The 15,932-nt window shown below is 39.5% G+C and overlaps 1 protein-coding gene across 6 annotated transcripts in view; it reads left to right on the top strand.

The window, feature by feature from the left end:
• LOC137997801 (protein NLRC3-like) overlaps positions 1–15,932 on the top strand; it is a 36,127-nt gene that overhangs the window by 722 nt on the left and 19,473 nt on the right. For 3 of the 6 annotated variants that reach the window (XM_068844057.1, XM_068844052.1, XM_068844053.1), the window contains 5 exons: positions 2,614–2,759; positions 3,715–3,811; positions 4,746–5,403; positions 5,964–6,026; positions 6,927–6,989. In XM_068844057.1, the coding sequence (XP_068700158.1) occupies positions 4,761–5,403; positions 5,964–6,026; positions 6,927–6,989 (769 nt within the window). In that variant the 5' untranslated portion in view covers positions 2,614–2,759; positions 3,715–3,811; positions 4,746–4,760. The remainder of the gene's footprint in view (positions 1–2,613; positions 2,760–3,714; positions 3,812–4,745; positions 5,404–5,963; positions 6,027–6,926; positions 6,990–15,932) is intronic. The other 3 variants (XM_068844054.1, XM_068844055.1, XM_068844056.1) reach the window with 2 other exon arrangements.

Here is a 15,932-nt window from a genome sequence, read left to right as displayed (position 1 = left end):
GAAATTGATAGGGAACTGACATTTCAATCCCATGTTGATAAGTTATGTAGGAAACTATCCCAGCGCATTGGAATGTTAAAAAAGATTGGACATTGCCTGGAAATAAAGCATATACTGTAGTTCTCTTTTACAATGCTATTATTAGACCAGTGATGTATTATGTAAGTATTATCTGACCAAACTGTGATAAACATTATCTAGATGGTGTTTTAAAGCTACAAACGAGAGCAGCAAGAATCATTAATTGTTGGTGCTTAATAGCTTATAGTTATGCACCCTCTGTTCAGTTATTTAACAAAAGTTAAATTTATGGCTTCTTTTCTTTGAGAACGCTAAGCTAGCCAAGTGTTGTATCACATAGAAGCGTTTGCAAGGTCGCATGCACAGTTATCTTACAAGTTTATTAGTGCTTACCAGTTAGACTTATTCATGGCAGACTAGATATGCTGAATTTAACACACAATGTAGCCTTTCCTTGAGTGAAATGAAAAACAGAAGGTGGAAGAACATTGAGTGTGACTGCAAGCCAGGAATGGAATAAGCTACCTCTTCAAATGAGAAAAGCAGTGTTCGAAATAAAAAATAACAAAAAGAGGTTGTCCCTATTTCAAAAGCCGGGAAACTTAACCAGTAAATTTGGTTGCCCTGATAAATGCTTGGTGGTCCATTGGGAAATTGAATCACATGGTGTTGGAGCTTGTGTGCCCTATAGTTCCGAGTGTGGGCCTGGTATTTTTTTTGTGGAATTCTAGGTTTAAGTTTTAGCATTTTCAAAATTAAAGGGAGTCTTTGATCTCCATCGCAAGCTACATGTGATTATTTTCCTATCTGACAATTTTTTGTAAAAGCTGCTGGGCCCACATATATATTCAAAACATGGAAAAATGCTCAACTTTGGCAAATTAAAAATTGTTAACGTTAAATTACTATCAGACACTGACAACGGATTAAAGCCGTCGAGAGAGTCTGGTGCTGCTTATGTAATCACTTTTTTTTTTTTTTGGCTGCATTGCCCATTGTTTCTTTTTTCGGACAACCAACCTTTTCATTTTACTAAAAAGTAGTCGCCCGGTAAATCTTCTAGTCGTCTGGGACGACCGGGCGGCTGCTAATTTCAAGCACTGCTCTCAAGACTTTTAAAAATTCTCTTTGAAACATGATTTTTAAAGATCAGCAATTTTAAAATCATGTTTCATTGTAAATATTGTGCCGCAGGCCTATAATTGTTTCACAGTGTTATAGATTTTTAATATTTTTATCGTAAAGCCTTAATTATTAATAATATTATTTTAATCTTGTAATGAGGGCCACTAGTTTATTAGTTTTTATATATGCTATTTCATGCTACCCTCGTTAAATAAAGACTTTATTTACTTACTTGATTATTCAGTATGTCCATCCACAAAATATTCGTATTTGAGTTAGTTGCACAATATCCTACGAGAACAAAGTTTATTCTTTAAAATGCTACCTGAGGCCGTAGGCCGAGGGCAGCTTTTTGAAGACCGAGGTCACAGTTTTTTGCTATACGGACCTACCCTTAGCTGGTAAATATTTACCAGTTATTTGAGTTATTTAACTTATTAATTTTTTTCCTCTCTGAAATCCCTTTTTTAATTGTTGACTCGCATCGCGCTTGATAGTGGATGTACATGTAGTATTAATTAGCGACTTACAAACTGAACGTTTCAAAAGGAAATATTTTTGTTTGAATTCTATTTCCAAACCTCTTGTCTAATAGAAAGTAACTTCTGTATGTTTACGGATTCGGTGTCCAAAACAATGGAAATTTAAGGACAATATCACACAAGCTCATGCAACCAAGGCTGGGATATAGCCGCCGCAAGTGAGCTGGATGAGAAAATTACGCCCGCTTTCCGAACCAATCATTGTAGGATTTGTTGAATTCCACCCGCTCATGCACTAAGAAAAAATAATAACAGTTATGATCACGAACAGCCAACTCTGTACAAAGTCCTATTAACTAATAAAAGGAGCATGAAGATGACTTACAGTACATCTAAGAATTCAATATTCTTTTCAGTTTGGACACTTATCTATTTCTTTCATTCTCACTTGGCCTCTTAGCCATTTTTGAATGCTTCGCAAATGTTTTTTAAGTTTGTCAACACAAAGGAGGCGTGACTGGGGTTGCACGACTGAGTCAGTGCACACATGTCGAGAGACCCAGAGGAACAAAAAAAAAATTGTTGTTGACAAACTACAGTCCACTAAAAACAAGGAACAAGACCAATATTCTCTGAGCGGTCCGCATTTTGCAACATTGGCTGCTAAGATGGACCGGTCACAGTGCTGGAAATAACAGTCGGTCATCGGACATTGTCCGACCAAATTTTGAAAATGTCCGGGCAATTTCACATTATGATCGGACATGATGACCGAACATCTCACCAGCACATCTTGAGTTATCTTGTACAAGGTGTTGTCAGTCAATGTTTTATGTCCGGCCCAATTTGTCAAATGTCTCACCAAAAGGAAGATTTGAAAGGACATATGTCCTGTGAATAAAGAAAAATTATTTCCAGCACTGGGTCATGAAGTAGCTTATGTAGGTTGCCAAACTGTTTCCATTTTCTGTTTTTATTTTCTCAGACATAAAAAGAAAAGTGCAAGAAATGTTTTTCGTTTAGTCACGTCGGTCGGAGTTCCAGAACAAATTTTACTTTCCAGAACCATTAGCAGAAGAAGGTGAAGAGGCGAGACTCAAGGAATAGAAAACCCTGTGGAAGAGAGCCAATGTAATAAAAACCTTATGGAACTACTAGCTTGTTCAGTCCGTACTGGGGAAACCAATCACAATTCTCCTTTTTATCTCGGACCAGTTTGCCTACACAATAAAAGTGAATTAATAACTACTATCTCGATTTTGAGGTTGGAAAAAGGAATGGCTTTTCACTGAAAATGATTCAATTTTGAATGAAATGCTCAAAGGAGGCATCGGATTTGAACCTTTTCCTTGCGATATTAGCTCCAAACTACTTCACAAGTTCAGGCAATAATTATGAAAAGAAGAATTTTCCTTTAGAGGAACACTTACAACGAAAAGAGTGCTTCCCTGTCAAATAACTAAATATTATATAAATATTTTTGTCACCCTTTTCATGGTATTTCGTACATGATATCAAGCTTGTCACGCAAACATTATTTTTATATTTACCACAGCTAGAAGGCATTTTTCTCTTTAATCTACATTTATCGTCCATTTATTTGTCAATGGAGAGCCCCTCGGGCCTTGAAGGGTTAACACCTCTAGATTCACTCAAAAACATTAATACCACAGAACACTGACCAGATTTTAGTTGCTTATAAACTGCTGTTTAGCTGGAGCATGTTATCCATATCATAACACGCCATGCCAGGGAAAGAAATTACAACTTTCTCTTTTCAAAATAAATTTATTGATCTTGTGACTTTTGCTTGACCAATTAAGTTGAAAAGTGCATTTTGGGTGTAGCAGTAAATCACTAAGTGACTTAAAGTTTGTGAAGGATGACTTTCAAGTCTGTGTTCTATCCATGTGGTATTATGTAAGAGTCACAATGCGTCGTTTACTGTTTTAGCACCATTACATGTTAAGCAGCGTAGATTCCTTAATTATGTCCTTTTCAGGTTACTGTAAGTAACTCCTTTAAATAATCGATACTCAAACATTGCTATGAGATAAACTTAATGTTGAATTCCTTGTTGTCTTAGTTACAGATCCTGTGTAATCTTCTTGATCACTGTGGGTATTATATATTTCTACCTCAAAAAATGCAAAGTTAAAGCAGAGTGATCGACACTAAACAAGGTATGGAGTGTATTTTTTACGTTATGAATGTGATTCATCACAACACATTGTACTTCTTTTGGATGTTTCACATTTCACCGATGTGTCAATGAAAAGTCTGCCCCTGAAGTGTTATGATAGTTTTTTTTTTAACTGTGCTTAAAAGGACACCCAACACTGGAAACCATATTCGTTGAATTCATAAATCGAGCAAGCAGTCCTTTGGGCAAACTCATTCACACCTAAAGTGCCTCCAATTTGCAAGTATTTTATTTGGCATAATAGCCATGAAGAATAAAAATAAATAATCCTCACTCTTACCGGTAGGGGTCAGTTGTTAAATCATAGTGAAATTACCATGTATTTTTAACAGTATCATGTGCAATTTAAATGAGGTTAAACGAAGTTTAACCAAGTAAACAACTAGGAGCGACTGCAGCCTATCGGTCAGTGGTTTTAGTATACTTGCGCATGCGTGGAATACCTCTTGCCTCGGGCTGTATCGCTTATTTATCAGTGTGGCGGGAAGTAGGAGCATTGTGTGTGGAGCATTTAGTGGTTTTTGTTCCCTCCCTCCCCACCCTCTGCTTTTCACTGTGTATCAGTGTGACAGGTGCCTGTTCTTCTCGGGGGCGTGGGGGCTCATGGCTAGGTTGTCAGGTTTGCCAGCCATCGGTGCAGTCTCCATGTTGGAGCTGGCTGCCAATAGTGGAAGCTCCAGGATGGTTTCGGGCACCCAACCTCCAAAGAGCGACGATGTTGTTTATGCTAATTATGGATTCAAGAGGTACACTAATTTCTTACAATGCTTCTTCTATTTGAAGATGCTCCATTCCCTCCTATTTGCACCCAGTGCGTGCTACATGTACACTTACCAAATGCCCTTATGTTACCAATGCCTTTCTACGGATTTGATCTCCAATTAACCACAGTCATGTTTTCTATGTTTGTGTAGTCAACAGTTTAGGATATGGCATCTGTTCCAGCTCCAGCTCCAGCTCCATTTGCCTCGTCAAAGGAGACGACCAACTATGCCCGTCTGTGCCGGCTTCTAGTGGATGTGGGAACCCAGGCCCTGAGAGACACCTTTGACACAATACACCCTCCAGCTACTCTTCCCAAGGTTTTGCCATTAGCTCACCCTACATTGCTGTTTCTGAAAAAGAAAGTTTTGAATCCCACACAATGGGGAAAGCTGTACCCAACTCATCCTTCACCTGTGTCATCAACCAGCTTTGACATTACACTTCTGATGGTACTGCTGAGAAATATATGCAGTCTCACTCCTCCTGCCAGTACTGGAAGTTGGGACAAGCTTCCTCTCCCTGGCGATAACAGTCGTGAGGCAAACATAGCGAGGATCAAGTATTACAGAAACCAGGTTTATGCTCATGCAAGCCAAGCTTCTGTTGATGATGCAACATTCAATATGTTATGGCAGGATATAAGTAATGCCCTACTTGGCCTTGGATCTGGAGCAACTTATTCCAGTGCGATCAGCTGCTTGAAGACTGAGTGCATGGATCCTGTTGTTGAGGAGCATTATCAAAAGTTGCTGAAGGAGTGGAAGATAGATGATGAGAATACAAAGGAAAAGCTTGAAAATTTAGAAGGTATGTATGCCTGACCTTAAAAATGAGTGAGATATCTAATTGACCTCATGGTTGTGGATGGCTTTCTTTAGGTGTGGTTTCCAGTCACTGTGTTTTATGGTTGCACTGCACAATTGCATTGCTTTTTTCAAAGATGTATCGGTACTGGTCAAATTTCTCACACTCATAGACTATGAAAATGAGTTAATTTTCTGTTTGTGCATAGTGACAGTTTGGGTCATCTCATGAGAACTGAAAGGCACTGGGTGCTTTTGATGCACGAGGGTTGTGCCTGATGTCCAGTTTGAGAGGCATCACACTGAATTGCTGCTGGTTTAGTCACACCATAAGGGGTTAGCATAAGTGCACATACAATACTAATTTCTTGACTCAGGCCACAGCTGCAGTATGGGCAGATAGCCAACATTGGTTAGCCTTTTTTTAGTTGTCGTCTATCAGACAAAGTTAAATATAGCTATTAGTGTTATTCTAAGGAGGTGTCAATATTATGCCAAACCAGTAAAAAACATAATGTCAATTGCATTATTGTTTCATTTATCTTGCTTTTTATTTGACTCCAGAAATGCTAAAACAGTGGAAGTCAGATGAAGACAGCACTAAGGACATGATTGGAGAAGTACAAGGTGTGTTGAGTAATTAAATAGAACAAGCATGATACATGTACATTGTGATTTATAGTAATGGCTGATGAACTAGAAATCTCAATAGTGCATCTACCTGACCTAAGATTGACTAGTATTGCTCTTCCATAAAACTGTGTATCAACATTGCTTTACTTTTGCATCTGTTCAACAGTTGTTTTGCTTAAAGCACGATAATAAAATCTGTACCATGTTTTGATCGCATTTTTGGGCGTTAAAGTAGAATTTATAGTTCTATGTTGCTGGCAGCAAGTCATGTTTTGAGGTCGTCTATCCAGCTGCTAACCCTGCCGGACAGGGTTTAACTTCAATGAACTTTTGTCATGGAAACCGTCAGATGCTCAGAGCACACGCTTAAACTTGCTTTGTAAAAGAAGTTGAACTTCATGTCAGCCTCGAAGCCAATGTTATGCACTACCACATGTACGCAGTGCTTACAGTGTACATGTACCCTTTTTTTTTTTTAGTTGTGGTCTATCAGACAGAGCTAAATATAGCTATTAGTGGCATTCCAAGGAAGGGATGGGGTCAATATTAAGCCAAACCAATAAAAACGTAAAGTCTATCTCTTTATTGACTCATTTATCTTGCTTTTTGTTTTAGGGGTGCAGGGATGGTGCAGTGGTGAGAGCACTCGCCTCCCACCAATGTGGCCTGGGTTCGATTTCCTGACTCGGCGTCATAAAATTGTGGGTTGAGTTTGTTGGTTCTCTAATCTGCACCGTGAGGTTTTCTCCTGGTACTCCGGTTTCCCCTCTCCTGAAAAACCAACCTTTGACTTGATTTGCTGTCATCGTTAATTTCAGTTTAGTGTCCCCAATTAGTGCTCCATCGCTAGAACGCCTAGACACTTAAATAAAGTTCCTTTCCTTTCCTATCCAGAAATGCTAAAGCAGTGGAAGTCAGATGAAGACAGCGCCAAGGACATTATTGGAGAAGTACAAGGTGTGTTGATTAATTGAATAGAACAAGCACCATTGATGTACATTGTGATTTATAGTAATGGCTGAAGAACTAGAAATCTCAATAGTGCATCTGCCTGACTTATGATTGACTAGTAGCATTCAGAATCAAAAACCCAAATTAAGATGAACAAGACGCCTCCAAAGGCGTATCCATGGAATGCGCAAACAGTTATTAAACACAAATTGTCCACTTACAGTGAACTTCAAGTACAGGTAAACTTCGGAAAATGGCGAGAGATTACCAGAAAGATACATCTGTAATATAACTTGAAGTTGTCTGTTGTAAAAAATCATTATTAATGTTACTAAATTTGCAAATGCAAACAAGGAAGCCCTATTAGCGGGTTCTCGGGATACGGGATCTTTCATTTATTTATTTTTTGGAATAAGACTGTATTTAAATCCTACAGTTTTACTTCCTTCCTTAACTCCGTTCATCCAAAAATTACAAGATCAGCCTTAAATCATCCGAAAAACTTATTACAGATCACAGTTCAACAACTTATCATCCTGGGCCAGTTGTTCAAAAGCCGATTAATGCTAATCTCAGGTTAAAAATGAACAAACGAGTTTTATTTTCTACTCCCAAATGATGTTCAAGGCTGATATTCCGTGAAACTTTACATTAGAAGAAGTCAATAAGCAAAGGAAACTTTCACCAAAAAGTTGAAAACATGAAACAAAAGTTTGCACTAATCCTGGATTAAGGTAATCGGCTTTCGAACAACCGGGCCATGTATTCGAATTCCGGTCCCGTAATCCTGGTTTAGTTTCTTGCAAACTGTTTAAATCTGCCGTGGCGAAGACAAGAAGACAACATGTGTACTCCATTTCTCAGAATGTTAAAAAATGTAAAATTCCGTAATTGCGCGTTCTATAGTCCAGTCCAAAGTTCTAGTTTTACAATTCCATAATCTTGATTTCAGTATTAGAGTAACCCGGTACCAAACGTTTCACAATAACTTGAAATCTCGTCAAGAAAAAAGCGTAAATCCAGTAGTCCAGTCTCGGTTGAAATCGCCAAAAACTCTGTCTATTATCGATTCAAAACTCAACAAAAGCTACAAGTAGTAAATAGTTCTCACAAACTACAAAAGTTCGTCATGATTCTACACTCGAGCTGAACAAAAAACTATCAAACACGAAAACAAAAAACCCTAGTGATCGCTTCTCGAGAAAACACTGTCTAGTTACTGCGCTACCACACGTACGCAATGCGCTCCTACTTTAAAAAATATCCCGTATCTCCTCAGTTCCCCCACCCGCCAGCCAAAAATCCCATATCCCCACAATTTTTTTACCTAAGTTTTCCCATGTCCTGATCGCTTTTCGGCCTTTTGGCTAAGATTAGTTTCTCGGCCAATGGCTACGGTCAAGTACCCATGTACTACGTACGTTACTTTTGTCAGTGCCGTAAGGGGCAAGCACAGAACAGTTTCGGTTGTTTAAGACAAACAACCGAAACTGTTCTGGCACAGAGGGTAGTGAAATGCCCGTGGTTTACCAGGGAGGACGTCGAAGATTCGGTGTGATCGACACATAACTAACAACTGCGCTGCGCTTGTTTCTTCAATAGATTGAAGTTGTCCTTTCGTAATATGTGGTACACGATGTTGTTTTGGTATCGTAAATCATTACAGTGTCATGGTAGATATCTTTGCTAGATACCCCCTGAGAAGACATGTGGTTCAGTAAAGTACTTAACCCAGAACGATGGAAGAAAATAAAAGCAAATCGAGAAACATTTAGCTTCAACGCTGACAAGTTGATCATTTACAACTTCTTATTCATCACAACCTTCAGCGTGTACTCTAAGCAGCTTTCCAAGACCAATTTGCATTGAAGTTAATCCCTAGGGTTCCGGCGGGGTTAGTAACTGATGGTAGACGTCAAAAGATGCAACTTGCTGTCAGGAACATACGACCAAAAATTCTATTTTAATGCCCAAAAATGCGTACAAAGCAAGGCACAGCTTTTGCTAGCCTGCCTTACCTGTATGCAAAACAAATATTGACGCAAAAGTGATTAAATATTGATATGTAGTTTTTAAGGAGAGCAGAAGGAACTTTTAGGAAGTGTCGATCGAGAATAAGACAATTTGCGAGATGAAGACATCATAAATTTTGTGCCACGAATATAATACAAGTTACCATCAGCGAAAAACATTTCGGGAGATTTTTGTACGTTCAATCTGAGTTCAATTTTTCTATCGTACTTTTGGTCGTACAAGTAAAATCACAAAATCGAAAGTGACATCGATTTTAGCGGCCGCTTGTGATCAAATTACCTTGCGTGTTTAATACTGACAACTCACAAAACAAAGGATGCACCTGTGACAAAATGACGGCAAGACACAGGGTTTTTGTTAGTGTACTTTCTTTCTTTCAAGTTTTAATAAAGTTCCAAGATACATGTGCGAATTTAACACAAAGATCTCAATCGTTGATGTTAGCCCAGGTGTCAGCTGAAGTTAAGCTCCTCCGAATGAGGTTAGTACTTGGATGGGGGACCGCTGCGAAGTCCCCGTGACGGACATCAGTAATTCGTTTTTTTTAAAACTTGATTTCATTTTTTATTGTTTGGCCGTTGAAAGCTATTTTCTTACTTTCTTTCTACGTCAAAATGGCTGAACAAACCGGTTCCCAAGAAATATTGGAGTATTCGTGCTATGCAAAATACTTCTAATGAAGTATTCGTTCTGTGCAAAATACCGTAATGTTCACAGCGGAACACACAAGTATAAGTACGAAGCAAGATCTAGAAATTACGTAGGAAATTCTTCTTACCTTTAAAGCTTGTCTTTCTCAAAGAAAAAACATCTGTCCACTTTATCGAATATTTTAATAGTGCCAATCATGGCCGGCGGAAAGATTCCACAGTAAATAATTGCTTTCCTCATTGCGACAGAACTGTGTCGCTTTGGCCGAGTGGTATAACGCGCGCACATGATCGCGAAGCGCAGGGAAAGTATATGGTTTCTAATTGGGGCAGGGAAATTCGGATATACTGAAGGGTATAAAGGTAAATTCACCCGATCGAAGCTTAATTCAATATCCGTGGGGTATGCACATTTGTGACTACCAACAAAAAAAGAAAATTTGACATCAGCCCGGTTTTAAGACGTGGTATGCCTTCGGCATTCCTCGTAATAAAAGGAAGAGATTTCAACCCTCCCGTCACACCATAAGGGGCTAATATAAGTGTCTGTTAAAAACTCCTCTATTTTCCATTGACTGTGATTTCAAAATGCAGGAAATGGCATCTTAGTGGATGGAATAGTATCATTGGCTCGGAACCCCCCTGGCTACTCCACTCCTAAAACCTTCCTTTTTTAAAAGGTACAGTATATGACAGGGTTGCAGGGTTGTCACTTAGGCCCGGAAGGCTGGGGATTTCCCCTGGCTGCGGCAAGTCTGAGCCCTGGATACTTTGATACAAAGCCAAGTCTTATTTTGCATAAAATGAATGAAAGGGGTAGTTTCTAAAGAAACTGTGGTGCTGCGTCGGTGGGGAAGTAGTATACAAAAATGTTGGTTTTATCAACGGAGTTGATAATGTAAATTGGCCACCGTGCAGACATTCTACATGTAAAACAGGGTTCCTGCTAAGTTTTTGCACAGGAGGTAAAAAACCAAAAATAGCAGGTAACTTCTTACCTGCCCCTGCACGGGCTAGCGAGCTCAAGTCTTAACTTGACGTTTGCATCCGTCGATCGCTGTCGCGTGCCAGCTGCTGCTAAATTAATTTAATACTCAGGAAAAAGAAAGTAGGTTTTGCTATTTCATTGATTTTCACTCAGCACCGCTTTTCTGACGCTTTGGTTGAAAACCAAATTCCGAGAAACCTTTCTGTCGTTTTCCACGCGTGGATGCCATGTTGTAAACGTTTAATAATGGTTATAGGGGGTTTCCCCTGGCCGCGGGAGGAATGGAAAGGAAACATGGCGGACATCGTTTCGAGGGATGAGTGATGAGTTGGCAAAAACAAGCTGGATTGCTTTAACAAATGACATATTTTCGAAGCGATAACATGTGCCAGACATCTTCACAGGATTGGTTGGAAGGGGAAAGCAATATTTTCCCATAAACGCAATGTGATTTCACCTTTGAACAGACGAACATTCGTACATGTACGATAATTTCGGTAAAAAATTCAGTGAAACAGCCGGTAAAAGTAAACCGGTTACCGGCTCTTAACAAGAACCCTGGTAAAAGCTGACGTTTCGAGCGTTAGCCCTTCGAAGGGCTAACGCTCGAAACGTCAGCTTTTAGAATTTCTGTACGGTGGCCAATTTACATTATCAACTCCGTTGATAAAACCAAAATTTTTGTTTTGCATAGTGGTGCCAAAGGACACACCACATTTGCACGAAGACCTCAAAAACAGCCTCATATCATATCTTCTGGTCGCTCGTTCTGGAGCTCTCTTGGTTTTTTTAATTTCGGTCCTTTCACCTGGTTTTATGTTTAGAATGCTACAGCTACCGAGTTTGTGTCCACTAGCTGGTACTGGAGTCCTGCCTTTGACCTTGGAAGGCTGTGTTTTTGATACCCACGGCATACACGTATTATTAATTTTGTGGGTTTTTGCTTAGCTCGGCGAACACTGAAATTTGCATCTGAAGTTTCTCTGCTAATGAGGTACTCCCTGGAAGATTTCCATTTACAATGACATACCAACAGTGGCGTTCAACACCTTTGCATCCTGAGGAAAGAGGCTATTTTTAGAAATACGTGGTCAAATGGTCCCATTTATAAATCTTCTAACTCAGATGCGACTTGCAACTTCATGGCTCTTTCTCTCTAGCTCAGTGGCAGTGTCCATCCACAATCTAGGCCTGATTCTATTGAGGCCCAGAAGATTCCAGTAAGATCTACAATTCATCGTCATGTCCAGAGACTGACAGCCCGTGTGGTTGATTTGTCTGCCATCATAAATGTTCGTTCCAATTGTGTGAACAATCCACAATTAAGAAATTCTATCTATTCCATTCCAGTTAGATTGTGTACCGGTAATAGGCGATGCATTACGCAAAACAGTTGTTTACATGTGCTGGAGAACCTTGTTTCGGTCTGTCGCATCAGCAATAATACTGGAGTAAAGAGTTTGATCTTTTTGCGCCTTTCTGATCTCAATGTTAGATCCGCTGGTAATAAAGCAATGGCGATTAAATCGTTCACTGTGGATAATGATATTGATGTTTTGGCACTGACTGAAATGTGGTTGAAATCACGATGATAACTACAAGGTAGTGAATGAGTATCCCGAGTGCTACAGGATAAAGATTCCTTCACGATCCAAGAGCTGTGTGGAGGGGTGGGGGTGTTGGTGTACTACTCAAGAATACGGTTCGGATTAACAATATCATCTGTGATACACGTGAGACTTTTGAATTCATGGACGTGTGGTTTTGGAGTAGTGCTTATTTTCCTGTGTTTGTCATCTATTGGCCACCTGAGTCAACTTATGCGCTGTTTTACCGAGAGTTCTCACGGCTGCTGGATACCACCCTACCTGAGCACCCAGGCCCAAAAATTTTGATTGGTGATATCAACTCTCATGTTGATGATCCAAATGACCATTCTTTTAGACGGTTTGCTAATATCCTTGGGGCTTTTGGTCTTAAACAGCATGTTAGAGGCATTACACACAAGTATGGCAACACCCTTCACGTTGTTATCACTAAATCCAATGACTCTCTTGTACAAAATATAAGGGTTTGTGATCCTACTATTTCAGATCATCGAGCTATTCACTGGGGTCTACTCCATTTCCGTAGACTGCGGTCTATTGACCTGAATAGTTTTTCTGAAGAACTCATGGAGTCGCCATTGTTTAACCATCCTCCTACAGATTTTAAAAACCTTGTTACACTATACCGTAGAATGTTGCTATCATTGATTGATAAATGCGCCCCTCTGAATGTAAGTGTTTAACCATCAGACCGTCTGCTTCATGGTATAAGCCTGAAGTGACAGAGGGGAAAGTAAAGACAGGGCTCGAGACTAACTTTTCAGCTCACTAGCCTAGTGGCTAGAATCAGGTCTGATTTCACTAGCCAAATCTAAAATTTCACAGTTGCAAACAAAACCCGCGCTTGTAGTAAATATTTCCATATTCTCATATCCATCCTCGCAACAGCAGCGCAAATAAGCAGGAGTATACGGTTTCCCATATTTTCTCACAAAGGCAAAGTTTTTGCGGCCTTGAGGCCAATTTTCACGGAACCGTTGCCATATCTTTGCAACTCACAAATGCACTGAAGTATGGTAAACGCGGAATAAAGTAAATTAAGAAATAAACCGTACATAAAACTAAACTGCTCTTTTGGAAGTTTGTGGAAAGGTTGTTCCTTTGATCATAAATTGAGCTATTTGCGATTGAAATTTCAACGTGAAAGCACCATTCTACGCATGAAGCACAAAAGCAGTGGAATGCGGGAAAATAATATCTTAAATTGGATAAAAAGGAAATTCGGAAGGACAGAATTGGCTCATATAAGATTTCCTTTTAATAGTTTCAACAGCAATCCTTGCGTTTTGTGCTTGAATGGTTTTTCGGAATCAATCACTGTGCTCGCAAGCAAGTTTTTTCTCTTTCAATGTGAGATTCACCATTCCTAGTAAACAAGATAAGTCGCTCCATATTATCTCTTTCTTTCTTTTTTTTAATTTGAAATGAATTATTTTTGGATTCAACTTCTGAACAAGTACGTGATCTGTTTCCATATGTACACGTAACGACGTCGCAAACAGTTTGTGATGGCTCAATCGCAAACACTGTCACTTTGCGATTGTGTTTACGATTCTTTTTCCATATGTGTGATTACTTTACACAACCTGATCTCGTGACATCGTAAGAAAAGGGCGCCAAATTAAAAGCAGAATTAGGTTTTTACATCATGTTGAACTTCCTTTTTACGTTGGAGTTCAAGTGAAACTATGATCCTCGCAGTTATGAACACAATATTTTGCAATTGCTCAAAGAAGCCTGAAAATTTCAGGACTTAACGGGGTTTGAACCCGTGACCTCGCGATACCGGTGCGACACTCAATTGCAAAATATTGCGTTAATAACTGCGAGGATCAGAGTTTCACTTGATTTCATATCCGCAGTTCATATATGATGCATTTCATATATCATTTCATCGTTGATTCATTCCTCACGGGAACATTAGAACCCACAAATGACCAGCTCCCAACGTCAGTGGCTTCATAGCTCAGTTGGTTAGAGCGTCGCACCGATATCGCGAGGCCACGGGTTTAAACCCCTTTAAAGTCCTGAATTTTTCAGGCTTCTCTACGCAATTGCAAAAATTGCGTTCATAACTACGAGGATCATAGCTTCATTTGGTATTTCCTTAATGTGATATTCATTAAACTCACACTTTTTTGAGGAGTATCCTCATTACCACAATCTAACTTAGATGCCATTTTCATTACTATTCTTCAAAACATATCAAATGTATAAAAGTTATCGTTGATTGATCACAAACAATCAGAAACAGTTTAGGATTGTGTTTCCATATCGTTGTTTCCTCTCTTTTGCGTTGCTACTTATCGCGAACAACGCGTAACGATAGAGAATTTTCTATCTCTTGCGTCTTGTTTGCGATCATCGACGATTGGTCTGAGATGAACGTAAAAGGTTTTTCCATTTACGCAAACTGTTTGCGATCAAGTTATCAGGAGGTGCTTGCCATTGTTTGCGACGGAGTTACGTGCATATGGAAACTAGGCTTAAACAGTAGCCGAGAAGTTCCGCATGATTTCACACGTGATTGATCGTTCGTAACGGGGGCAGTAAAACTGTAATCCGCGCTGGCCTCTTCATTTTCTATGGCAGTAAATTCCATAGAGTCCACTCACAGTTTCTGTTTTTGTTAGTTTGTATTCTCCCCGTCTGCCCCATTCATACAAAATAATTTTCATTTTTTTTTCATCCAGAACTCCACTGCTTCACAACATTTACTAGCCCCATTGGCTTCTGAAAGCTCAAAACCTACTAGCCTAAACTGAAATTTCACTAGCCTGTGGCTAGTTGGCTACCGTTAGTCTCGAGCCCTGAAAGAGACGCCGCCTTGAAAGGAAATGGCTTTCTACTGGTCTACTGATAGGGTCGTGAAAACTATATGTACCAGTCTAGCGTCATCAACAACTTTATTGATTGTTTAAAGTCATCCTACTATACTTCTATTATCGACGCTCACTCTAATGATCAAAAGGTCCTATTCAAGATTGTAAATAAGTTACTTCAGAAGGAGACATCCAGATGTTATCCCTGTGCCCCGTTAAATGATGTGTTGGCCAACCGTTTTGCTCACTTTTTCCATGAGAAATTTCTACCAGACGTCGAGACCTTCAAGCTACAATAGGTTACCATCAGTTGACCAGACACCATATCCTGATGAAACATGCTTTACTGAAGTCTGTGTTTTTGATGCAGTTACATGTATGAGGAGGTGAAAGCTTTTGCTTCTAAATCGATCTCCAAATCATGCAGCCTTGTGCCATTGTCATCTCACTTTATCAACGGATGCTTTGGCACACTTCTTCTTATTATAACCAGTATTGTAAATTGGTCGCTTGCAACTGGCGTTATGCCTGAGTCCTTGAAGCTGGCAGAGCTCTAAAGAAGCCTGATGCAGATAATGAGGAGTATGTGAGTTTTTGTCCCACATCAAATCAGCCGATGGTGTTGAAAAGGCTGCGGATGTACGAAGAATTACAACCAGGGCAAATGAATTCCACAATTAAGCCAATGAAATGTTGTTTATGAATTCATCTGCCCTGGTTGTAATTCTTCGTACATCGGCAAAACGAACAGAACTCTGTTTGTCCGAACACAAGAACATGCACTCACGGACAAAGAAAGCGCTATATATAAACATCTCCGCGATTGTGATAATATCAAACACATACAA

Source organism: Montipora foliosa, chromosome 3, assembly GCF_036669935.1.
Source record: "Montipora foliosa isolate CH-2021 chromosome 3, ASM3666993v2, whole genome shotgun sequence".
In the NCBI taxonomy this organism is placed as follows: Eukaryota; Metazoa; Cnidaria; class Anthozoa; order Scleractinia; family Acroporidae; genus Montipora; species Montipora foliosa.
Note: the sequence above shows the minus strand (reverse complement) of the source record. Positions and strands in the feature narration are given on the sequence as shown.